This window comes from Euleptes europaea, chromosome 3, assembly GCF_029931775.1.
Source record: "Euleptes europaea isolate rEulEur1 chromosome 3, rEulEur1.hap1, whole genome shotgun sequence".
Classification (NCBI taxonomy): domain Eukaryota; kingdom Metazoa; phylum Chordata; class Lepidosauria; order Squamata; family Sphaerodactylidae; genus Euleptes; species Euleptes europaea.
In genome coordinates, this window is record NC_079314.1 from 85,804,681 (window position 1) to 85,831,694 (window position 27,014).

Genomic DNA, 27,014 nt, shown 5'->3' on the forward strand with positions numbered 1-27,014 from the left:
TCCTTCATATGTTTTGGGCCTACCTGGCAATATTGACAACATGGTCTGCCTTTTTAGTTCGAGGGTTGATTCCTTGCAGCAGTTGCTCTAGAGATGTAACAATCAGGGACAGATGGCTTTCCCTTAAGTAGTTCATGAAGACATTCTCTTTCTGCAGAGTCAGATTGAGCAGCCCAAGGCAATACTGTACTGATTTCTCTAAATGCTTCTTTCCTATAAAAGGACAGAAAATAAACTGAACAAATCGGTCTAACATATATGTACTGCCTCAAGGGAGAAAAAAAATCATTAAATAAAGCCAGCATGACTCAGTGGCTAGAGTGACAAACTAGGATCTGGGAAAATCACGTTCACATCCCTGTTCTGCTGAGGAAGATCTCTGGGTGACCCCTTAGGCCAATGAGTCTAATCTCCCTCACAGGGCTGATGCTGTGAAGATAAAGTATGTGTGTGTGTGTGGGAGGGGAGGATCTTATCACCCGGAGGATGCTGTGATAAGTCACTTTAGGTCCCCACTGGAGAAAAAAGAAGGTTGTATAAAAATAAATACATACATTCCACTGCACATTGATTGAGCCACAGTAAGTCAAGTTTGTTTCTAAAGAAATCCTCAAAAAATGCCAACTTGTCATCATCAGCTCTCTTAGTGCAAGGCTGCATATAGTAAGACCTCAATACACAACTGATGCAGGAAGTACTGTATACATTTTAAACAACTGTCAATGTTTTGATTCTTAAAAGAAAAGCTGGCACCTACCAGGGAAAGGGGCATAGGTATCTAGTTGTTTAACCCCTTCTTCCAGCAGGCTGAGACACAATTCCAACATTGGTGACTCATTCAGTAAATGGTGCATCAGATTAAATCCAGGTGGTTTATACGCTATGACTTCTTCTCCTGGAAAAGCAAAATTTTGTAGACAATGCAGTTTGCCTGAGATTTATCATTTTGTTTCCTAAAAAAGTCATACACCATCATCATAATCTTTGCCTACCTCCTCATCCATTTTTTTAATTGATTGGTTTTAATTTGTTGATTTGTATTTGGGGAGGGGCTGTGGCTCAGTGGTAGAGCATCTCTCGGCATGCAGAAGGCCCCAGGTTCAATGCATCTCCAGTTTAAAGGGACTAGGCAAGTAGGTGATGTGAAAGACCTCTGCCTGAGACCCAGGGGAGCTGCTGCTGGTCTGAGTAGACAATACTGACTTTGATGGACCAAGGATCTGATTCAGTATAAGGCAGCTTCCTAAGGAGAGGGGCTGTGGCTCAGGGGTAGAGCATCTGCTTGGCATGAAGAAGGTCCAGGTTCAATCCCTGGCATCTCCAGTTAAAGGGACTAGGCAAGTAGGTGATGTGAAAGACCTCTACCTGAGACCCTGGAGAGCTGCTGCCGGTCTGAGTAGACAATACTGACTTTGATGGACCAAGGGTCTGATTCAGTATAAGGCAGGTTCATATGATCATTCATATGATCCATCCGAACAATCACAAAATTTAACACTTTGTCCTTATACAGCATTCCTGAAGTGTTTTCTTCCAACTCTGGCATTACTCCTGAAGGTTGTGACTTGCTCTAGTTGCTTCCTATTTATACTACTACTCTTAATGTATTCTTGCTGGCTTTCTCTTGCCAATATTTCTCTTTTTAAAGTCAAACCATCTCACCTAATTTTTTTTCCTTCTGCACCAAGGTAGCTCTCTTAAGTAAATCCCTGGGGTCCTTAGCACTAGATTCAAGCATCTAGTCCTTGGCACTAGATTCAGGCTTCTAGTCCTTGGTCTCTACCTCCCACTGAATCACCTTCACATTTCCCCTTACACCCCCACCCACCACTGAACAAAATCAACCTCTTCCTACCATGAACCCAAGGCTGAGAAGATTTCAAGACATCTCCTGCCACACTCACTTGCCCTAACTCAAGAGTCTCCCCAAACCTTCTCTGGAGGAAAACAGACTAACAGAAGTGGTTTGCCAGTGCCTTTCTCTGTATAGCAACCCTGGACTTCCTTGGTGGTCTCCCATCCACCAGGTCTGACCCTGCTTAGCTTCCGAGATCTGACGAGATCAGGCTAGCCTGGGCCATCCAGGTCAGGGCCTTGTCATATTACTGAGGTTAAATAATAGTTGTAACACAAGACTATTCAACTGGCCTCCAAGAACCTGTCTAAATAGTGAGGACCATGGCCCTGACTGAGGTCAACACTGCCTCCTGCCTTAAGCAAAATGCAATAAATAAATACATCAGCCAGCCAGCCGAAATGTGGAAACAGCCTACCTTGTAACTCCAGATATTGGTCCACAAAGTCTTCAAGCTGAGGTTCATAATCTCTCAGCAATTTGTAAAAAACTTCCAGAACAGCCTCAGCTACTTCCCACTGCCAAGGAAAACACAAACAAGATTGTGTTCATACTGCCAATGCAAATAAATAACATTACATCTAACCATATAAGTAAATTGTAAGGAGCACATTTCAGACAGAAGAATAAAATGGAAAGTTACAATGGTTGTATGTATACATTGAGTTATACTCACATTCTATGGCAACACTGCTTACAACTTCACATGTGATTTTTTTTCCTTGGCTGTGTCAATATGAGCAATGATTTTAAAAAAAAACCAAATCCCTTATAGCAAGCAATTCCCCCCCCCCACCCCATTTATTTATCTAAAAAGCTGGTAACTAGCCTTTTCCCCATGCCAATGGGGCTCAGTGCCATATACATAGGTAGGTATATATAGGGTTGGATCCAATGTTAATGTTCTGCTAGGGTAAGATCACTACTGCTGGTGAAAGGGTGGGGGGGTCTGGAGCTCAGGGAACTACTTGTTAATTTCATTTTATTGCAGTTGACTTTTGCAAAAATTAAATGAAATACAAATTACATCACTAACACCCCATCAAATTGACAAATGTTTGCAGCAGTAATATACGTGTGTGTGTGTGTGCAAATGTTACCTTTTCAGCAGCTCTACGGTAGGCTCTTGTACGAAACCGAAGAAACACAGAGTCCCTCAGAAATTGCAAATAAGGATCAAAGCCCGGAGGACGCAATCCGGCCCCCAGGTTAGAAGGAAATGAGCTCTCTACCAGTGTGCTGATGAGCCGACAGAAGGCTCGAGTTAAAGGATATTCCTCACAACGGGATTCAATCTCATTCAATTCAACCTTTCCAAGAAAACAAGAAAAATGACGTTAAAACAAAACAACCCCGCAGTTTTTGCTATACTTCAGCAACAAAAAAAGTTCCAAAGGGATATGAAGTTGTGACTCCATTTGTACCCATGTATGTGCATTTATATGCCAAGTGAGGCCAGGTTCACACATGGTGTATAACGATGTGGCAGAGCCCTGGGGTAGCAGAATGAACCTCACCAGACTATAGGTGAATTTCACTTCCAAATATTCCATCACATCAACATTCCATGCAGGTGGAAAATACTAGAACAATGGGGACAGAGATTCTACCCTCTCTTTACTTTCTGTGCTGGTTTTCTATTTGCAGGGAGGTTTTTAGCCACAGGGTGATATACCAAAGTACAATCCTTCTTGCAACCTGGAGTGGGGAACTCCATTCTACCACCTCAGTCCCACCGCTCCCCATCTTCGGTATGAATCAGGACTGAGTGTAACACTTTGAACTTTTATTTAGCACAGGAAAACACACACACACACAATGCATTTATTAGACTCCAACTGGTCACAAGACTTTGTTCTTTTAGCATAATTTGCTACCTCATAATAAAATAAAATCAACAGAAGTACAAAGCAATTTTTGCAATTTATTCTGCAATTTATTCTGACTTTTCACTCATATACATATTTCTGTTTCTTTCTGCTTTTCTATATGCCTAATTTTTACATGGTTTCACCAGGTTGATGGTTGATATATTTGTAACAGAATAAAATAATAATTCACCACCCTTAAACAAATTGCAAAAGTGCCAAAATGCAATGGAGAAATTATTTAGCAGGCATCAATACAGAAAGATGCTTCCATTTGTCTTGATTCTTGGTCCTTTCAAATGCAGTCAAGAAACAAAGTTTACCTCAATACCAATTGCTTGCCTCTGACTTGGAACTCTTACAGTTTGCAGTATCTTTCAAAACAAACACAAGAGAGAAAAGAAAACCTTTTGTACAACTGCTAAAAGAACATGGTTGTTTATTTCATATTTCAATACCTTTATTGGCATACCATCAGTCGATCAAATAAAGCCAACCCTCTAAACATCATTTAACCTCCGCCTCTTAACAATTTCATCAAAAAATTTAGCCACAAATTCAGTAGTCTCAGAATCTCGGGAGGATAACAACAATTTGATCTTACTATCATCAGCTTGATCTACATTATTTGAGAGAAAGGGATCTAAAAGGACTGCACGAATTTCACAATAAAAAGGACAACACAAGAGCATATGGTCAATACTTTCAATCTCCCCCAGGGCACATCTACACACCCTGACATGGTTGTTTATGCATATAGCAGCAAAAAAAGATTAACTATGCTGTACAACAGTTTTCAAAAACCTATCAAATGTTGGCATTGCCACTCACAAAAGACAGACTGCACACGTTTTCTACCATACAAGCTTTTAACCAAGTACCCTGAAAGACTCCCAGGATGGTGCAAAAGTAATAAACCCAAACCCAGCCACAAGCTCCCTCTTCTTGTCCCTCCCATGTGGCACGCAGACCCAGTCTACTTTCCCCCCAGTGGCTATCAGCAAAGAGGTTACAGGTAAGATTTGGTTAGGGTTAGCCAGGGTTAACTATGGTGCAGATCGTATGGTTTAGGAACCACAGCTTCAGTTAGTAGTGAAAGGATGGAGAGTGGGATCTCTGCAACAAGAGCTACAGGGAATGTTCCATCCCTCGGCCCCCTCCCCAGCCCACTCTGAGCCCAGCTTGCCAGGAATGATGGTGGGCTAGAAGTGTGAGAAATAAATAAATAAATAACCAGCATTAAACTACTGGGAACATTACACCTGCACTAGTTCTTTCACTGAAAGATTGACCACATGCTTCACTGGAAGCTAGTTCTTTGATGAGACTGAGCTGCTGACTATCTATACACATGTGTGCATACACACAACCCTTCTCTCACCACTACAACAGGCAATTTCCTCCTAGCTTTATTCGAGATCTGCAAAAAGATACCCCTGACAGAAACCAAACCAGATACCCCTGACAGAAACCAACCACATGAACAGAGCAAATCATTCCCGGAATTCATTTGGGCTTGCAAAGAAATCAGATGTTTTCTCCAGCTGCTGAGACCATAGGCCAGATTTCCAGAAGTGGAAATAACGCCTTGTACAGATTAAATTTAGGCTCAGCCCTATTTTCAAGTAAGAACAATTTAACATTTGCAGTGTAAGCAAACTTGAGGGGGGAGTATATATTTCTTAACATTTAAAAGCACACTTTGCAAACACAGTGCCATTTTGATTCCAAAGAGCAAACAACTACCGGGAAAAGAGAAAATAAAGTTACCTGTGTATACTCTAATGATTGCCAGAGGGAAGCAGCAATTTCAGGAGATTTTCCAAAACCTGTAAGGGTGTCTAATAATTTCGCCTTCAAGATGGGAGGGATGCTACACTGCAGAAGTCCCAAAATGACTACCACCGGGGTCCACTGAGGATGTTCACACAGAGCCAAGCGAGCATTCTCACTCTACAAAGGAGAAAAAGCAAACACAATTTTGTTTTTAGAATGCTGCACTTTCACACCATTGATCGGATTCAGGCAAAATGTAAATAATGTCATTTACAGTGCCCATCAGAATAAAATGCTGTTTAGCAACATAATATTTGCTCCCTTTCTATATTTCTTCCACCCACAATTTACTTAAATTGGATCCATGGTTAAATTTTCCTAGTATTCTTTCTCCCTCTCACTTTACACTTTTCATTCCAAGCACTTTTGGCTTTTATTATCAAATGTGGGGTTTTTTTTAACTCAATTTAACTGCTTTTACATTTATCCTTGGCCAAAGTACGGCTCAAATTACTGAATAAAGGACAATAGTGGACTGTAATCTGGATTGGTTACTTACCCATTTCACTATAGTACTTGTAAGCTCCAGAAAGCCAATCAATCCATCTTGTTCCTTCTGGGTGATACCTCTGAGAGGAAGGTGACGGTACTGGATGCTCTCTGCGCTTGGCAAATCTTTCCTTAAGTGTTCATGATACAGCATCAGAGAGTGGAAGAAATGCTCCCAGGAGACAGGACTGCCACCTGCTCCTTGGATGTTTTCAGCTGGAAAACAAAAATACCCACATGATTACAGGCTCAGTTCATTTAATTAACTCTAGATGGGGAAATAAAACCTGCCTCAAACTTACAACTCCTGAAGTCAGACTTTTTAAATAATACATGAACAAAACAGTTTTGCAATGTATCATTTAAAAAGTCTGACCTCAGGAGTTGTACGTTTGAGGCATTCTTGGCTATCCATACAAACAAGCTTCATAGGAGAGATTTCTGACTGAACATTTGAAAATTAAGCCCTTGGAAAAGTGTTCATCAACCAGTATTAGAAGTCACCCAGTTCCCCAAAATTATTGACAATTACAACAAAAGAATCGAATGATTGTGTTTCTACCAAAGGCTCAAAGCCAAACAGCTTACTTTAGCTTTTTCAGTTGAGCTGCATAAAGTAATTATATTAAACTGTCACATTACAGGACAAAGCTATATTCGCTCTCACACACACACATTCATTAGAAATTCATTTTATAAACAAGAGGCATCATAACACAACCAAACACAAAGATTTCGCTTCACTGTCCGGAGGCTTCCTTGCCAAGCAATACTTATCAGCACCTTTGAAAGGCTCCCCCATGTCAGCTTTATAGTGAAGAGGGGAAAAGGCCAGTGGCCTCTTGGGAGGCATATTTCTTACCATGGCTGCTACCGTTAACCTTCAGCAAGGTAAAGCAATAATGAGCACACTGGGGTCCGCTGGCCAATCCTCGGAGCATTTTCAGATAAGGAATGTAAATTGTGGATGGAAGGAGGTCACCCATTTGCCTAACAAATTTAGACAGAACAACCTGTAACAAAGCAAAACAAAAGCATTTATTTATTTATTTGTTGCATTTATATCCTGCCCTTTCCCAGCAAGCGTCACAGAATAATAAAACAACCATTAAAACATACATTGAAACATACTTTAAAATCCCGTACTTCATATTACATAAAACAAGATGACATTTAATTCTAAATCGCCGCCACTAGACAGACCTGGTTGGCAGTGGACCCCCAAACCAGGTTGAGGGGGAAGATGGGGAGCCCAGCAAATGATAACAGAGAGACTCGTGGCTGGCCTCAGGTGTAGGCCTGGCGGAACAATTCTGTTTTGAAAGGCCCTGCTGAACTCATTTAGGTCCTGCAGGGCCCGGATGTTACTTAGTAGACTGTTCCACTAGGCTGGGGCCAGGCCCAAGAATGCCCTGGCCCTTGTTGAGGACAGCTGTATACTCCGCGAGCTGGGGACCACCAGTAAATTGTTGTTCACTGAGTGTAGCGCTCTCGGGGGGGGGGTGCCAGGAGAGGCGGTCCCATAGGTACAATGGTCCCAGACTGTGTAAGGCTTTAAAGGTCAAAACCAGCACCTTGAACCTGATCCAATGCTCCAGCTGGAGCCAGTGCAGTTGTTTCAGCACTGGAGTTATATACTCTCATAGCGAGGCCCCCAAAAGGAGCCTTGTGCAGCATTCTGAGCCAGCTGGAACCTCCTGATCAGTTGCAAGGACAGCCCTGCATAGAGCGAGTTACAGTGACCGTCGCATGGATCACTGTGGCTAGATCGGGGCAGGAGAGATAAGGCACCAGCTGCCAGGCCCGGCGAAGATGGAAAAAGGCTGCCTTGACCACAGCTGTGACCTGGGCCTCCATAGATAAGGAGGTATCCAGAATCGCACCCAGACTCCTGAAGGCAGTCGAAATGTTAAACTGGGGGAAGGAGTGGAGTAGCAGGTATTTAAAGCCTGGGCAGGGCTCGGGGGGGGGGGGTGTCTATGGCTGAAGCAACTCACAGCCTCTTCAATCTGGACCAGGCTGAGACCTGTTGGCATTAGGTCTTTTTATTGTATTTTGGTATTGTTTGTGAGTTGCTTTGGGGTTCCTTCAGAGAGAACAGCAGTATACAAATGCCACAAAGAAATAAATGTAAGCATACGCTTAATTCCTCCATTAAAATCTACGGGTCCTAAAGACCTTAACAGTGGCTAGAATGTGCTCTTAAACATAGTCACTTTGTAAGGCAATAATAAAAACTGTTGAGCATTGACAGAACTCAGAATGCTCTAAAGTAATCCTTATAATTGCCCAGTAAGGCTTATCAATATTGCTATCTGTAACAGTAGATCCTTTGATCAGAAGGAGAGATGCTAAAGATCAACTCAGGATCCTTCCCTCCATCTTTCATAACTATCTGAACCAAAAGGTATACACTTTTAAGTCCAGTGCACAGTATTTCAGAAGACTCTACAGATACAGTTGCTTCCTATCTTGTTCCTACTGTGAGGGCCATGTGTCCCTGACTCCCCTTCCCCTTTCAGTTTCCTCTATCTCTGTTCCTTTGAACTCGTAAAAGCAGTTCACACCTCCCTTGCCTTCCTGAGCCCCGGCGCCTCATCTGCCTTTCCCAGGTGCCGCTCTTGCCCTCCCCTGCTGCGCTTCCTGCATGCACTCCCTCGGGCCGAATGTGGCCTTGGGGATCTGATAGTCCTAACAGTCTCTCTGGGACCCGTTTGATGTTTTGTATTGCACCAATCTATCTTGTAACTTCCCACGACAGAAGGGCCTGGTAGTAAATATATTCTGTAACCCCGATAAGCTAGCTCACTTGCAACTTCAAACCCGTGTCTGTCTTGTACTATCTGAAGCCTTCAATAAATCCTTTGTTTCTGTATCCAAGTCTGAGCAAGTGATTTTGCGAAGTCAGCACAGCTAGGTTGAGACTCTCACATTAAGTTGCAAGTCACTGCCTTTTCGTTCTGCATCTGTACCTTAAGGGACAGTAATGCCAGGCGAGGAGGATACCTCTTCCCCCCCGGGTTCACCGGATAAACCCGAGGCTCCGGAGAAACCGGACCCTAAGGAGGAGGGTGCCAAGCGGAAGGTACCCGGTGCCCCCCACCCAGGACCGGGCTTGGGTACGAAGCCCAAGAACACCTTTAACTCCTGGCTGGACTCTCCTAAGGGCTGGTCGCTTTCTCGGACCGAGGCGAAGCACCGCCGCTTGGCTTTGTCCGGCACGAGACTCGAGGACGACCCCCTGACGTCGAGGGCTGGGTGCGCCACGCCGCCGATATCGAAAATCGGAAGCAGCTCCTGACCCTGTCCAAACAGCAAACCGGCCGCGACTTTAAGCCGAGAGGGGACAGACCAAGCGGTACCAAAGATTCCCGAACCCCAGGCGGCGGCGGCCCCTCAACAGCCGAACGCGCTTCGAAACCGGGGTGTGCTTGGTGTGCGGAGGTAAGGGCCATTTCGCCTCGCAATGCCCGTCCCGCTCCGGACGTCCGGCTCCTCCTCGCCCAACCCTGGCCGAACCGGAGAAGACCCCGGCGGAGGGCCAACCTCGACGCCGAAGCAGCGCTCCTGGACGCCGGAGCGCGCCCACCGCGCTACACGCGAGCGCTCAAGATGGAGCCTCCACCTCCACTGGTCCATCGGGACCCCGGATTACAAATGCAGCTTTTGACTCGGCCGAGTCACGGATTACAACTACCACGTCTCCTTCATCCAGTGAGGAGGAAGAGTGGGAGATGCCGGCAAAAAACGCCGTCGGTCTGCTGTAAGAGGGGCTCCTCAGCAGACCGCTCCAATCGTTGTGCAAGGAGCTCCACCGATGGTAAGCGCCCAAGAGGATAATGTGTACATCCGGGTCCACCTGTCTTTACCCAAAGGGGGGCCAGTGTTAGAATTCCCCGCACTAGTTGACTCTGGGTGTGCCCGTACCTTGATTAGTGAGGAAGCAGCCAAGAAATTACGCGCCCGACGCAAACGGCTCCCGGGTCCTCTCCGTTTCTCTCAAATGGACGGTAGTGACTTTAAAAAGGAGCCCGTCACTCACCGTACCACTGCGGTGGTCATGGCTGTGGGAGAACATTGGGAACGACTGTACTTTACCATCGCCCCCATAGTTGCCCCCGTAGTTTTGGGGATGAATTGGTTACAGGGACACAACCCCTCCATTAACTGGGTCAAACGGACACTCACTTTCCCCGAGGACCCCTGCGGAATGCACGACAAGGACCGAGTACTTTGCGCCCCGGCCGCCGCGTTGGTGGGTTCCCCCGAGCCCATCCCCACTACACCCCATCTGCCCTCGGAGTACTCCCAGTTCGCGGATGTGTTTGATGTGAGGGAATGTGATGAACTGCCCCCACACCGAGAAACCGATTGAGATCGTGGGAGATGGCAAGTTGTCCAAGGGGAAGGTTTACCCCATGAGCCCTAATGAGAAAGCGGTGTTGCGGGACTATTTGGACACTAACCTAGCGAGGGGCTTCATACATCCCTCCAAAGCTCCGTACTCCGCCCCTGCCTTTTTTGTCAAAAAGAAAACGGGGGACTTGAGACGGTGTATTGACTTTCGTAGACTGAACGCTGTCACTCAGTCTAACGCTTACCCCCTCCCTCTCATTCCAGACCTTCTAGCGCAATTGAAGGAAGGCCGAATCTTCACCAAACTGGATTTGGTGGAAGCCTATCACCGTATCCGCATTAAGGAGGGGGACGAATCCAAGACGGCCTTTTCGAGTTGTTTTGGCATGTTTGAATATTTAGTGATGCCGTTCGGACTTTCAGGGGCTCCGAGTGTATTCATGCAATTAATTAATGAAGTTTTACATGATTTGTTGTTTCGGGGGGTGGTGGTATTTCTGGATGATATTCTCATTTATTCTGAAACCATGGAAGAGCATGTCCGCCTAGTACGTGAAGTCCTCCAGCGACTGCGGGACCACAAATTGTATGCTAAGGTGTCAAAATGTGAATTCCACCAACCCTCCATCACTTTCCTGGGCTATGTGATTTCCCACCAAGGGTTGGAAATGGATCCCGATAAGGTTCAGGCAGTACGGGATTGGGAACCCCCCACCACACGCCGGCAATTACAACAGTTTTTAGGGTTTGCCAACTTCTACCGCAACTTCATTCCCAATTTCGCACAGGTGGCTCTCCCCCTCACTTCCCTTTTGCGCACCAAGGGGAAGGGAGCGAACGCCGCGCTACCCTCGGCCCGATTGCAGTGGTCTCCCCCCTGCCAGCAGGCGTTCGATGAGCTAAAATTGCTCTTTTCGTCCGAACCAGTATTAGCCCACCCGGACTGCACTAAACCATTCGTGGTCCAGGTGGACGCCTCGGACGTGGCCATGGGAGGGGCTCTCCTGCAGAGGGACGAAAGTGGGAGTTTGAGGCCGTGCGCTTACTTCTCCAAAAAGTTTTCTCAGTCTGAAATTAACTGGGCTATTTGGGAGAAGGAGGCGGCGGCGGTGAAGCATGCCCTCACCATCTGGAGACATTTTTTGGAGGGGGCAGAGTTCCCGTTTGAAGTGTGTACCGACCACAAGAATTTAGAAGCTCTCAAGGGGGCTAGAAAGCTCAACGCCAAACAGATTCGATGGGCTCAATTCTTCGCCAAGTTCCGTTTCACCCTCAAGCACATCCCCGGGAAGGAAAATGCCCTGGCTGATGCCCTGTCCCGACTCCCCCAATACCGCAATGATTTTGACCGTCCCGTGGACTCCCTGTTCACCCCCGAGCAACGGGGGGGAAGTCCCAGGTTTAGCCGTCACCACCCGGTCCCAAGCCCGCCAACTGGGTAGTCCCATGCTCAAAGGGGTCCCGGAAGCCTTTCAACAAAGGCTCCGAGACGCGTCTCTGCAGGAAGCGGAGCAACAGATTCTCCCCGCCGGCATGGAACAGCGGGATTCCTACTGGGTGCAGGGTGGAAAGCTTTACGTCCCTACTCCTCTCCGAAAGGAGGTCTTGGGACTAGTCCACGGGGCCAAACTTGCGGGTCATTTTGGTTTCGTAAAAACTTTGCACCTGGTAAGGCGGCAATTTTGGTGGCCAGGCATGAGAGCTGATGTGGAACTATATGTGCGCAGCTGCCCCATCTGCGCCACTGCAAAGAAGAGGATGGGAAAAACCCCGGGACTTCTGAAACCCTTAGAAACACCCACCCGACCGTGGGAAGTGATCGCCATGGACTTTATCACCGATCTACCTCCTAGCCGGGGTAAGACGGTCCTATGGGTGATCACGGACCTGTTCTCCAAACAGGTCCACTTCGTTCCCTGTGCCGGACTCCCCTCGGCCCAGGGACTGGCCAAACTGTTTGTTACTCATGTCCTGAGGCTTCACTCGATTCCCAGAAAGGTCCTCTCCGACAGGGGGGTCCAGTTCGTTGCCAAATTCTGGCGGGCCTTCCTGAAACTGATGGGGGTGGAGGAGCAGGGACTCTCCTCGGCTTACCACCCCCAAACCGATGGTCAAACTGAGCGAGTAAATGCCGTGGTCGAGTGTTACCTCCGATGCTATGTCAATTACCACCAGGACGATTGGGTGGACTTACTGCCTTTTGCTGAGTATGCCTACAACAACGCCCCCCACTCCTCCACTGGATTTAGCCCTTTCCAGGTGGTGTACGGGACGGAATTCGGCCCTTTCGGCTCCACCCCAGTCACTCCTGAGCTCGAGGCGGTCCCGGAGGTCCAGGAGTGGGTGCAGGTGGTTCGGTCTACTTGGCCCTGGTTACAAAAGAACCTAGAACGGGCCAAGCACAAATACAAAGAACAGGCCGACAAACATCAGTCCCCGGGCTGGGAGCTCAAGGTGGGGGAGCAAGTTTATCTCTCCACCAAGAACGTGCGCTCACTCCGGCCCTGCAAAAAGCTAAACGATCGGTATGTGGGTCCTTTCCCCATTTCCCGGGTAATCAATGAAGTCACAGTGGAATTGGAGCTGCCAAAGACCCTTAGGGGCGTTCACCCCGTCTTTCATATCAGTCTTCTCAAGCCTTACGTACCCGCTCCCCAATTCCACTCCCCACCCCAACCAGAGGTTCCGACAGTAGTGGGCGGGGACACGCACCTGGAAGTGTCCAAGGTTTTAGATTCCAAGTGGAAAAAAGGGAAACTGTTTTACTTTGTCCGATGGAAACATCTGGGACCTGCACACGATGAATGGGTAGCAGCCCCCACATGGCGGCCCCCCGCCTCGTTCACGAATTCCACTGCGCCTACCCTGATAAACCTCGGCCTCCCGACCTTGCGGGAGGGGGGGCCTTAAGGGGGGCAGAATGTGAGGGCCATGTGTCCCTGACTCCCCTTCCCCTTTCAGTTTCCTCTATCTCTGTTCCTTTGAACTCGTAAAAGCAGTTCACACCTCCCTTGCCTTCCTGAGCCCCGGCGCCTCATCTGCCTTTCCCAGGTGCCGCTCTTGCCCTCCCCTGCTGCGCTTCCTGCATGCACTCCCTCGGGCCGAATGTGGCCTTGGGGATCTGATAGTCCTAACAGTCTCTCTGGGACCCGTTTGATGTTTTGTATTGCACCAATCTATCTTGTAACTTCCCACGACAGAAGGGCCTGGTAGTAAATATATTCTGTAACCCCGATAAGCTAGCTCACTTGCAACTTCAAACCCGCGTCTGTCTTGTACTATCTGAAGCCTTCAATAAATCCTTTGTTTCTGTATCCAAGTCTGAGCAAGTGATTTTGCGAAGTCAGCACAGCTAGGTTGAGACTCTCACACCTACCTTTTATGTACACACAAAATGCATTTCCATTCTGAAAACACAAAGTGCCTTTCCAAGCCAATCCCACCTCCAAAACAGTACAGAAAAAAAATTAAATCTTTTTCTAACCTGACGCTGAGGTGGTCGCTGATGAGTTATCCCAACATAGGATCCCATGATAGTGGAGCTCTGCAGAGGCTCTGAAGGACACCAGTATTCAAGAGCAAGTTCCAAATTAAAGGGATCCTTCTTGTATAACTCAGCAATCTATAGATTAAGACAGAAAAGACTTTGGCTCAACATCTCTTACCTTGTATGCCCCATCACAATTTTTTAAAACTGGCCAAGCTCTTGTCTTGATGGTATCAGTCATGCAGCAAATGCAGATGAAAGAGAGGAATCAACAGCAGCAGCCCCAAAATGACAGCTTTCCCTGCATGTTTATCAAGGCTCACACTGAACTGTTTTTCAAAAGTTACACAATACTTTCTGATCTGGACTACCCTAGCACTAACCAGCATTCAGGCTATTTTAGCTTAATATAGTTTACACTATTCTCTATAGTTGCTATCCCAGTGACCAGAATTGAGGAGGGTCTCTACTAACAGCACACTGGCCCCCTGGGGTTAAACAACACAAGACCTGAGTAATTCCCCCAGCCCAAATTGTCTCCGGCTCAGTATTGCACATGCTACCAGGTAACATCCCCAGCAGCAGAAAGCAGTGCACAGGAACTTGTCCCAGACATAAAAGGAAATGCCAAGTGCGAGTGACCACTTCTTGCATAGCTACATGAGGGACTACACAATCATCCCTCCCATCAATTCAAATTCAGGGATAAAGAGAAAGAGGAGAAGAAAGGAAGAACTGTGCTCAGCGACACTGTCCCCCACAGAACACTATGTTTGAGTCCAGGACCCTTTTTGGAACTTCATCAACAACACAACTTTCCTGAGGGAAAGACTGTGCTCCAAGACAGCATGTTATTTTGACATGCAGTATCGGATCAGCATGTTCTACCATCCAAAACAGTCATTTCAAAAGAAGGAAAGGGCTCCACTTTCCCTGTATCTACGAAGTGACCATGTGTAATTGGAGTCAAAGGAAGCTTCCACTAAGCCCAACTCCCCATCCCCAACCATATGAGCTACTGGGGGTGAAAGGTGAATTGGCCTCAAAGAAAGCAGGCTCTGAACCCATTGCACTCCTCACTCCAACTAGCAAGTCACTGTGGAGAAAAAGAAGGTGCACTTAATGCTAAAAGTTTCTTCCTCTCACCCTTTCCCATCACTATTTTCTTGAGGGGTCCCATTTGTTCCCCCCCCCATTTTAAAAGGTTGTTCCCAGAGGTTTTCATAAAGAGATTTATTTAACACACAATTAAATTTAAAATTAACAATAAAATTATAATACAGGCTTGGATCCTGTGAACTGTTTGCAAAAGACGCTGACAGATATGAATTTTTGCCACACTTCCCTCCCCATCAGTCTCTTCTAATCTCCAGAAAACTGAATCCCGGGGTCCTAAAACCTGTATAGACAACTATGTGGGACAGGGGACCTTAGCAAAGAGAGAGAAGACAACATTGCTCCTCACCTCTGTCATCAGAGCTGAACTTGTGGAGACAAGGTGATTTAGCTCCTTCTACTAATGTGTTACTGAATCCAGCCCATAATCTTGTTTTATCATTTGCTTTTTAAACAAGAACTTACTGAAAGCATCAGATGCTCCAGATCCCGTCTAAGAGGAAGAGGTGGTTCATTACCCATCTGTATACTCATGTGGATCATGCGAGCATCTTCATCAGCTCGGTTCCGCAACTGTTTCACCTACAAAAAACAAAAAGCTTTTAAAAAAAGAATGAAACAAACCGCTCTCCTGGCCACTTTTGACTCACCATCATTATCATGCAAGTGGTGCTAGTCTAAACAGGTTGGATTAGAGAAATAATCCTAGTACCTTAAAGTTTTGTTTTGCTACATTGCATGAAAATAGTGCAAAAGGTTAAATGAGGAATGCTGACTATAAGGCTCAGATACATGATTAAAAAATGTATTATTCAGCATATATTTACATTCCATTGAAATCAGAGGGACTTAAACATTTATAATTCTAGCTGGATAGTACTCTACATTACCCAAATAAATACTATCTGGTAGGAATACAGTGAGTGCTATATTCATCTCTTTTACAAATCCTGCATTCTAAAATTATTCAAATAAAGACTAAAAAAGAAACACACAGGCCAAAAAAAAAAAAAAAAAAACCCAACTGGGAACATGAAATGGCCCACACCATTTGACTCCAGAAATATTCTACATAGTAGTGCTTATTAAGTTTTAATAAATATGCCACTTACTTTCATTGGCATGAGAGCAAGAAAGCCTGTGATAAGATCATGGATTCTGCGTATGTAAAATTCGTCCTGATAAAAGCTTTCCGCTCTCACCACAGATTCAGTAAGAAACAGAAAGACATTGTCTGCAATTGCCAACTCTGCCATTGCTTCATCGGCCTCAGTGAATTCTGCAAATGCTGGAGAGAATGAAGAGTGAAAATAAAGGAGTCTCATTGAAGCTCCTAACTGAACTAGGGTTCAACAAAAGCCTGCTTGACGTTACAATCGTGAGCAAAGGAAAGCAGGTGAAGACCGATACATTCTTGCTCATGAATTTGATTTTGAATTCAATTTACCTGTCACATCCGAGAGCTGTGAAATTCCACGCAATGCAAGTGCCCAGGCTAATCTAACAGTAGCCTGAAGTCCTGGTAGCTTCCAAGGCTGGGATTCCTGAAGGCGTGTGTGGACTGCGGCTATGTATTGTCTGTCTGTCAACAGTGGCAACTGGTGCATCAGCTCTAAGAGTAGAAGAATGTAGTTTCTTTCACAGATAACAGAATAGGTAGCTTTGCAAATACAAAAACGTCTTCCATTTGCTTTATTTTGTACTATTTCAGACTTTTTAGTGAAAAAGTTCACATTACACAATGTGAAGTGCTCAGCTAACTACTTAAACCAAGGTCACAATTGTGCTGACTGAGTTTGTAGGAGTTATTCTTTCAGCAAAGTTTGAGCACAATCCAGAGAAAAGTAGGCCTAAAGCTGCTGATATCAATGGGATTCAAGTGCCCAATTAAACATTTAAGCATACTTAATTTTATCCAGACTGTATCTCCTTTTTGTTTTTCCAAAAATGAGTACTCTCCACAGAAGAATTCTGACTTGTGCATCATACACCTTCCAGTTCTTCCTCTCTCATACCTGCAAGCATGTGCATGGACACATGCATAGTCCAGATCCTATTAGCTTTTAAGAACTCTGACCACTCTGAAGCTGAAACAGTCTGAGGATGAATGGGAGAAATTGATTGGGACTGGAGGACTTCCCTCAACCACAATCAAACGCACACACCTCTTTAAGCTGTGAATGGGACAGAGCCCAAAACAATTTATAGAGGCCTGGAAAGGCAGGGTTACAGGTGAAAATAGGTTTGGGGAATACATATTCAACCCTAATTTCCCCTCCTCCTGCCCTGTACCATTCAGGTACAGCAATCAGTGCTGCAAGGCAATTGTGCTATAGATTTCTAAGGTTTAGATATAGGTGAACAGGAGCCTTAGATCTCAGCAATCCCATGTGTTTGCAAAAAGAGAATCCCAAACATTCTCCTCCCCTCAATTTCTCGCAGGCTCACAGAGCTGTAGACAGTAATGTTTTGTCAGATATTCTGCTGGAGGGAAGGCAGTATGATATAGCCCAATCTCATCAGATATTGGCAGCTAAGCACGTTGGCACTTAGAAGGGAGACTGCCAAAGAAGATTCTGCAGAAGGAGGCAATGGCAAACAACCTCAGCTTCTCACCTGCCTTGAAAGCCCCTTGCTGGGGTCACCATAAGTTAGTCGTGACTTGATGACACTTTACACACACACACACAAAGATATTCTGCCTTAGTGCAATGCTTAAGCAACATAAACAAGTCATGGTTAAACTTTTAACAGTTCTTAATCTTTCCATAAAAAATATATTTCTGCAAAACCTGAAGTGGACAGAGAAACAGTTTTACCTTCTCGATCTTCAGGTCCCTGTTCTACACAGCCGACATCAAAGCAGTAGAGAAGAGCCATAAGAAATGCCAAGTTCACACTGTCTAATGAGCCATCAGCTTCCACAGTCACTTTCTCTAAGTAAGTAATAAGGATTAAAGTATCATCCCTGCTCAGTGGTGACTGACAAGTCCAAACAAACAAGCTCTCTGCCAATGACTGTCGACACTCCTTGATGAGATCAGCAACCTAGAAGAAATACCATATAATTATTACACTTGGATACTTTCAAAACATGCAAATTTTGATCGCTTAATCAAACATTCTCCATTTAATGGACCGATTTACTGCACTGCAACAGGTTCTATAAGTGAATAAGAACGTTGAATTCTGAAAATAGCAAGATTTTAGTATAATATTATTATTGTTGTTGTTAGTATTTATATCCCACCCTCCCCTGCCAAAGCAGGGCTCAGGGCGGTTCACAAAATTAAAACAAATCTTCAGTAATAACAATGACAGAAATATAAAACATAAGCAAGAACAACAACTCTAAAATAATGGTGCCTTGCCATACAAAACCCAACCCGGTTAATATTGACACTCCCTGATTTAACACCTGTACGTTATTATAAAGCTATGTAAACATGGACACTGTTCACACAGCTTATAAGCAATGTAAAAAGAATGAAAATCCAAAAAGTTTATTAATGACAGAAAATGGCATTGCACGTAATTACTTAAACAGATGCTCCCTGTATAGAAAGGATGAATCCTAAATATTCCTTATGGTAATATAACAGTAAAGCAGAACAAATATTTGAAAACAGGTCAGTGCTAATCAGAAAGATGCAATTAATAATAAACTGAATATTTGCTGCTTCACTGTGAAATGAATGAGTATGAATCTTAGTAATGAATCAAAAGAGACTGCCTTTACTTTCCAAGCAACAAAACTTCTGATGCTTACTTAGTGGCAGAATCTCTCTTACCTCTTTGCGGTGTTTCTCACTGCCAAGCCCCCGCTCTCTTTGTAATTTTTCAAACTCAGTATTCAGATCAATTTGAGACACCAAAGTTAGAATTTTGTGAGTTAAACCCTGCTCCATCAGCTCATCTGTAAAATGTGTTGTTATGGATACCAGCTCAGGACTGCAAAGGAAAGACAGAATATTGACTCAGCTGACTTTATTTGAGAGCATAATGGGGATTCTAAAGTTTTCTAGAAAGTCAGAAATAAAATGGATAGCAATATTACTGGGGTCTGAGAATACAAAGCAAATGGAACATTCAGCACTAGTAAATGGCCCAACCTCCATGCCTAAACGAGACATTTGGAGATGTGCTGTCACTGGCTAAACTGGTGCTTGTCCCAGCTAAACTGGCACTAACACTGGCGCAGGGTCACTTACACCAGCTCTGAGGAGCAGCACGGCAGCACGAGCCATGGGCGCCAGTGTAGCCTCGCCAGCAGGGTTTCCCCAGCACGACTTGTGCTGGCACCAAAGAGGGCATTCCCGGGTGTGGGACTGACTTTAGTCAGCTCCCTGAGCCCTTTTGCCCCGGAATGCCCCCATTTGGTGCCCTTTTGCCCCGGAATGCCACCAGCAAAAAGGGTGGCGAAGGCCTGTGGAACTACATAGAGCAGTTCCACAGGGTTTTCGCTAAAATTCCATTTTCAGCTTGCTTACACCCGGTAATGTTGATGGACAAAAAATTCAAGCCAGAAAAAAGAAAGTATTTCTTCACACAGAGAGTGAAGTTGTGGAATTTACTGTCACTAATATTGCTGTTTTTAAAAAGGTATTAGACAAATTCATGAGGATAGGTCCATTAATGGCTATTAGCCATGATACCTAAATGAAACCTTCAGATTCAGAACAGCAACCCTCTAAATACCAGTGGAGGGGGGCAAAAACACGTGGAGGCTTTGGCCTCCCTGCCCTGTTCGTAGGCATTTGGGTGGTTACTGTGTGAAACAGGATGCTGGAGAAGATGAACCACTGGTCTGATCTCACACAGCCGCTCTTATGTTTGCACGGTTTTTTCAAAGTCAAATTCTATACCCACAGAAATGTAAGCAACATTGGTCAGAATAAAAAGAACCTTGAAACAGAATACAGTAAACCATGCAGGTTGGGTACCATATTTTAATGCCCCCCCCCCCATTAAAAAGCTGCTTGTAAGAAGAAAACAAGCACAACAAAACCTGGCTAGAATAATTTTACTGATGTGTCTTACTTGCAGGGAGATTATTTTTACATGGAGAGGAACAATTACAAAAATCCTCCTCCACAAACATCTGCTGAGATACAGTCCACACTAGGACCTCTGAATTCTAAGATACCATCTTGCTGCATGCACCAACCAGCTGTCAGTTTCATGCCCCACGATGGAATGAAAGTTCTGTTTCTTGAACAATTCCCATCCCACATGAAAAGCAGTTTCAAAAGAAGTGTGTGATACAGTACTGTGGGCCTGTTGTTCAAAGTGAAAAATCCAACTGGGTCCCTGCAGGCAGCAAAACACTTTTTGATTCCTAAAGGGAAAGTGTTATTATACCCAAATTCTGCCCCCCATGGCTAAAATAAAACACTAGCAAAAAAGATCCTCAGAGGCAGGAACAGTATTTACATCACGAACAGCCATTTTCATATGATGCTTAAGTGATTACAGCAGTCCAGTATTGGGAGTTATTCCCTACAAGTGTTTTGGAGGGAGCAATGTTCAGAGTTTCAAAGCCTCACAAATCAAGAAGGTAATGGGGTATTTTATGGGGGGGGGGAGAAACAAGGGTAAATTCCATAGAAATAATCATAATACAGGCACCCCCCTAAAAAAAAAAAAACATAGTGAGAGAAAAAATACATAAAGTACAATATAAGTGGGGAACTTTGCCCTGCTTTTGACAGGGCAAATGAATCAGTACTGAAACGATCTAACTTCAACAATGAAACAGTTTTTATCTACAATTTTTCAAATGCTACTGCTTAAAAGACAGACCTGAGCTCCAATGTCCATGTCTTGCCTCGCCGAGACTGGATAAGTGTTCGCAGAGAATTTGCAATACATCTTTTTCCATCCCAGTATAAGAGAACAGCTACTAAGCCCCTCGTTATCCCAGGAAAATATGGCTGCTGGTGCTCCCCTGAAAAATGAAAAACAGACTTTTGCCAGTTATCAGTTTTCTATATATACAATATTTCTTTCTCCCGGTCTGTCTCTGTGTCACAGCTACGATCTCCACCAGCTCTGCTAGCAAACACAGGACAATAATTGTCCTTATCCAAATCTGACTCCAAAGAGAAGTGTGACAACTAAATCCAAAATTGTGCGCTCATTTAGGTACAGGGAGCATTACAGCTCAGTGGCTGAGCACAAGGCTGGTTTTTTGAGGTCTCTCAGTCACTCCTGGTTAAAAGATGTCAGGGAGCATGGCTAGGACAGACAAAGCTAGAAACGTTAAAGAACGTCTGCCAGTCAGAGCAGACTGTACTGGCCTAGATGGATCAATGAAGTGATTCCCCTACTGTAGCTTCTTACATTCTTATACAATAAAATACAGCTTGAATTCTACAAACATAAATACATTCTTGGCTGATCAAGCAAGACATTCATTCCTCAGTTTGAGGTAGTTTCAAGTATGTGACAGGATAGTGTGTGTGTGGGGGGGAGTCCCATACGCTTGCATTGTATTGCATATGCAACTAGTCTTTTGCAAGACAGCAGGCTGCTTTCATGAGATATATCAAGCTTGATGTAAAAATGTTCTGTTTTCAGTACTTTTATTTTGGGATACACTGATTTCTATCATCTATCATTATGCAAGTACCCTGACAATTTTCATAATCAAGCAAGGCCACAGGTACATTTATAGATGATTCTGAATTAAATTCTTCTGCTTCATTAAATATGCAAATTTGCCTATAGTTGTTTATTTTGTATCATATATGCTGATCCTGCTAGTCACATGGAGCTAACAGGTATACAGGCAATGGAAATCCTTCCGAGTCCCATTCTACTTTTAAAATTTCAGGAAATACACTCCTTGTATACTTCCATGTGTATCTTTTCTTTGCAACCATAAAACATGAATGCTGGTATTCTCAGGATGCTGAATTCTGCACTCAATATAAAATCCTACATTTGGGCAAAATGTGGAACACACAAAGATCTGATTATGAACATAAACTGGCTTAAGGTTGCCACTATACATAATTTTATATTAATTATATTTTATATTAATTATATTAATATATTAATTATAACATAACTGTAATTAATCCTTGAAGTTCAACACTTGTTGAATGCAAGTAACAATTCTTTCCCAAAAACAGTTTCCCAAAAACCTGCTTAATTCAGGACATCGAGCACCATTTCTCTTATGCTAACAGAGTTTTAAAGAATTTAATTTGCTAAATAACTAATACACAGTCACAATATAAAAGATGTAGATAGCCTGTACTCAGTACAGGAGCCCATTACCAGCCAGGAGGAGTTCCACAGCTGCCAGTTCCCCAATATCAAAAAGATTGCTCAGAATAAAGGCCTCTCTGATGAGCTGCTCTGGTAATAGCCTAGTTCCCTGTTGGCCCTGGATAGCAACTCCTTCAGTACTTGCTTTCTGAATCTTTTCATGCTGTTGAGCATTCTTTGGCTACAAAACAATCAGATAAAAAATACAAATTTGTCAGAAAGAAATAAGTTGTAAATTTCCAATAAATGTAATACGCCACAAACATCTTTTGATGTAGAAAAGGATCTTAAACAATCTGCAGGTATTTGTTTACGATGATTTTATACAGTTATGGTATGTTCGACTTCATTAAAATTAACTCCTTTTTGAAAAACATATCTTCTGATTAAAAGCTGCAAAAATAATACATGGATTTCCAAATTTTTGGTTTTCACTAATAAACCTATCTTTAGACTGTAAATTACTTTCAGCCCATCAATTAGGTTAAGTATTTGGCAACATCAGACATCCACTAATAAGCTCTTATTCTTCAGAAATAACATAGGGGATAGAGTAACTGTTAAAAGTTATTCATTATAAGAATAAGATATTTCCTAACTCGCTCTGTGTCCTTGCACTCTGCATGAACTACATCTTCTCCCATGCTCCACCTTGACAGCTTCTTTGTTTTGTCTTCAATAATCCCTCCTTCATACCTTATGTTTTAATTTGCCATCTTCTGTTTTAGGTTTGTAGTTTTAGCACTGTGTTTTAAATTGGTCTTATGGTGTATTTTTACTATACTGCTTTATTTGTCAGCTGCCTCATGGCCCTGACTGGGTAGAAAGGCAGGATATAAATGTTGCAAATAAACAATATGTGTGTTTACAATCAGACCCTTAAAATGAATATACACAAAACTCCAGTACTACCTGGAAATACAAAGTGGGAAAACAGAGAGCCAGAAGGTTACTCAAATGCAAAAGACTATGCAGGCAGAATATGCTCACTAAAGCACTGTTAAAATATTCAGTTGGCAAAATATATATTTCATTATTATATACTCATTTTTGTGTGACCCTCACTGTTACCACATAAAACAAAATGCAGAGATATCAACAATACCAATGTGACCCCCACCCCACCTCCAAAGACAGGAAAAGTTTTTTTTTTACCGGATTTCTGAAGAGTGATATAAAATCAGGTTTGTGTTTCTTTAAAACCTGGTCAAGAAGGTGTATCGCTTCCGGCTGTCTTTTCCAAATTGCATTAACCACAGTCTGCCAAAGGTCTTTGTAGGGCCCCCATAAACTAGCAACTGAAAAAAATGCACACAATATTTTTACAACTGGAGAATATCATGACACAGTTATTTCATGCTGAATGTATTGAAGTCAACAGAATCCTGTTAGCAGTGCAAGAAAAACAGCATTAGGGATAGTTACACTGTAGCAACCATCACCAAGCTTCCAAGAAAGCAACTCTTTGTGTGAACAGTCTTGCAGAAGACAGGATTCACTGTTACTTTTGCTTTGTGCATTATCGTCATGCAACCTCGAACAGTTCATACTTCAAAAACAAACATGCAAGTGCAAATGAGAGAAGGTACATACACTGATTATTACATACACACACCAACAACACCCTCATGTATTATGATAAAGCCTGCATCTATTTCTGTCATCTGCATTGGCAGGAAGGGAAAATGGTAACATGTGCTTGTGCAAGAGCAGGCAAAGATTCCAGGTTGCTTCACGTTCTTGCACATTTTAAAACAAAAAACAATTTTGTGTCCAGTGATACATTGGATGACCCTGCACATAAGTATTTCAGCATAAGCTACATGGAAGTTTAGTTCCTGCCTAGAAGTGGCTTCACAAAATAAATATATAACATGTAAAGTTTGCCTCGCTAAAGGCTGTTACCGCACTTGTATTCCCAGCGATGTATTAAGAGTTTGAAAACGTTATAAAAAATACTGTTCGCACTTTGTTTGGCCCCTTTAGCTGTGAAGACATCTTCCAACCATTTATAAGCCGTGGTATCCAAAAACCCTTTTAAAGCGATGTTTTTTATAACATTTTCAAACTCTTAATACATCGCTGGGAATACAAAGTGCGGTAACCCCTAAAGTTAAAAGCACAAGATTACATCAAGAAAGGAAAGATACGTGTGACATTTAAACAGAGGTGAGGATTACTATCAGGGAAAGCAGTGACAAATTAGACCTGGGACACTCAGATAACCTAATGATACACAGAAAGCTTGAAAGTATTGCTGCTAGAAAGTTGTATAATAAATCAGCAAAGGTTTCATGGACTGATGGATGATGGGAGACTCAGGTAAGACACATGGTTTTAATGGTGTTGAGGAAAATACAGTAAACAGAGTAAACATCACTGGATTGCTTTACACAGAGGGTGCATGGCCCCAAAAGCAAAGCAGTTATCCTTTAAACATACTGCTGTATTCACAATTAGGATACTTAAAAGATTGCAGCAGCACAGTTTCCCTCCAGCCCATTAGGGCATGCCTATCACCATTATCATCACCACTGAATCTAACAGGGGTTTCTACAAAACTAGTACAAGTTAAAGAAGTCCAGCTAAGTCACATGCAAAAGTACTAGAGATTATTTTATTTTGGGTGTGTGAGCTCTTATACATGGATTGAAAAAACGGACACAGAATTTTCTCCAGCTGCTGTCCAAAAAACTGAGGCACTCACTTAAAGCGATGGGCAACAGATTCGGGACAAGCAAATGGAGGTACTACTTTCCTCAACAAGTAATCAAGCTATGAAATTCACAGCCAGTGTATGTAGCGATGGCCATGAACATAGATGGCTTTAAAACGGGATCAGGCAGCTTCATGGCGGCCTGGACAATCAATGGTTACTAGCTCTGGCGAGTCAACGGAACCTCCTCGCAGGCAGCAAACCTGTGAACACCATCCCTAGGACGCAATTGGAAGGCCTAGGCTCGAACGCCCTGTCTGTTGGTGCTCCAAGGTAACTGGAAGAGGGCTGTATGTAACAGGACTCTTGACTAGAGGGACTGCTGATCTCTTTTCCTATTAACGCTAAAGGAAGCAATCGGTTGGAAGCGCCTTTGACTCCGCATCGACATGGAAGGTGGTTCCAGGACCCGCAGGCGCTCCCTCTTTCGCAGCGTAAGGACAGCAGGAAGCAACATGGCACCAAAACCCCAACGCTAGAAGAAAGGCAGAGACCGCACTCGACGTCGCCCGCTAGGACTCGCGTACTGGTTGCTCGCACAGTACCTGAAATTACCGCCAACGGCGCCGCCATCTTGGAAATTCCGTTACCCTCCCAAGGCCCATCTCTTCCGAGAGGCCCAGAAATAGGCGGAGGAGACCACAGTAATGCCGGAACAAAAAAAAATAAAAATAAAACCCGGGTTTCCGCTTACTCAGCTGTGAAATGTTAGGATCAGGTCTCCATGGTTGTTTGCAAACCACATTTGCCGATCGCTCCTCAATTAACTGGATTAGATGTACGTCGGGAGTACATGCACGGGCAGCCTGACTGATCGAAAAGGCGAGGACCCGAAGCAATGGTCTCTGGGAATTGTAGTTCCAGTCTGCTTCATCCTAGAAAGGCGGGAAAGGTTGCGCCAATGAATTGTCGTCAAGCGGCTTCTGGTTGTTTTGTTCAAGCAGAGAAGTAAAGAAGAGACCGGCTCAGTCAGAGAGAGCTTTTTCCCCCAAGGTGGTGCTGACGTTTTCATATTTCTTTGCATGACTCTCTCAGCCAAAATACTTGCAGGCTCCCAAAACAATGCTCTTATCTTAGGAATATTGCCTCCTATAAGCAGTAGAAGGAGCAAACTAGGACAGCTGCAAATAAAGCGTTTCATCAAATATCTGGGGCTCCCTAAATATGCAGAACAGTAGCCTTGTGGATGCCCATACAGTGTACACTTGATTGTTCTTTATATGTATGTTGCGTATTCTCGTGGTACAGTCATCGCACGTACAGCCGAACGTGTTATACAAACCGCACATTTATCCAGGTACTGGTGTTGACATGTAAGACTGCACATGGCAAGCAGATAGAAAAGATCTAAGTGACAGCCAGGTGATTGGTGATGTCACATGACAGCTCAATGACTGATTAGAAAAACTGGCTTGCACTGGACTGAGCTAGATGGTCCTGGAGACAAGGCAGCCAACTGCTGATTGGCTGAAAGATTGTGCCAGTAATGTATATAAGTGTAACATATATGTATTTGGTTGTGGGTTGAGAGAAGTGGATGCTTTGCGAAGCACTTTGACACTGTGAAATAAAATAGCACTTTTGTATACGTGCTGACTCTGCGGTGTTCACTCGCCTCTGAGGTGTCTGATACTTCTTCCAAACACCATCAACTGGTCCCCGGTTTCATTGGTAAAGTGAATGCACGCTGACTCTAACAAACTCTTGTACAGGCAAGCAGTACATGCGTTCTCTAGAACATGTGAACAACGCAACTATGACTTTGTGAATTAATCACAAGAGGGAGGAGGCAACAGCCTCATAAGGACTGAGCCTGCTCCAGGAACAGAACAGCTGAGAGTTAGCTAAAGGGGGAAAAAAGATTGGGAGACCTTAGTCTGCATCGCTTCCCGAGAACATATAAAATCCTATAGGGGAAGGAGTGTCCATCTTTTGCTGTCCGATTCCTCTTGGACTCCCATGAGATACTCATGACAAGCAAGCTGCTGTGAGGTTCTCCAGCCAACCTCGGCAATC

The 27,014-nt window shown here is 44.0% G+C and overlaps 1 protein-coding gene across 1 annotated transcript in view; it reads right to left on the reverse strand.

Moving 5' to 3' along the window:
* NUP205 (nucleoporin 205) overlaps positions 1-25,594 on the reverse strand; it is a 50,310-nt gene extending 24,716 nt beyond the window's left edge. Inside the window, exons 1-18 of the mRNA XM_056847418.1 lie at positions 25,544-25,594; positions 23,438-23,580; positions 22,292-22,463; positions 20,810-20,954; positions 18,799-18,958; positions 17,827-18,055; positions 16,455-16,619; positions 16,120-16,295; positions 15,473-15,589; positions 13,889-14,026; positions 6,911-7,061; positions 6,059-6,264; positions 5,494-5,676; positions 4,047-4,097; positions 2,956-3,165; positions 2,274-2,373; positions 758-895; positions 24-213 (exon numbers count right to left, since the gene is read on the reverse strand). Coding sequence (XP_056703396.1) covers positions 24-213; positions 758-895; positions 2,274-2,373; positions 2,956-3,165; positions 4,047-4,097; positions 5,494-5,676; positions 6,059-6,264; positions 6,911-7,061; positions 13,889-14,026; positions 15,473-15,589; positions 16,120-16,295; positions 16,455-16,619; positions 17,827-18,055; positions 18,799-18,958; positions 20,810-20,954; positions 22,292-22,463; positions 23,438-23,580; positions 25,544-25,571 — 2,702 coding nt within the window. The 5' untranslated portion in view covers positions 25,572-25,594. The remainder of the gene's footprint in view (positions 1-23; positions 214-757; positions 896-2,273; positions 2,374-2,955; positions 3,166-4,046; positions 4,098-5,493; positions 5,677-6,058; positions 6,265-6,910; positions 7,062-13,888; positions 14,027-15,472; positions 15,590-16,119; positions 16,296-16,454; positions 16,620-17,826; positions 18,056-18,798; positions 18,959-20,809; positions 20,955-22,291; positions 22,464-23,437; positions 23,581-25,543) is intronic.
* Positions 25,595-27,014: the final 1,420 nt, after the last annotated feature.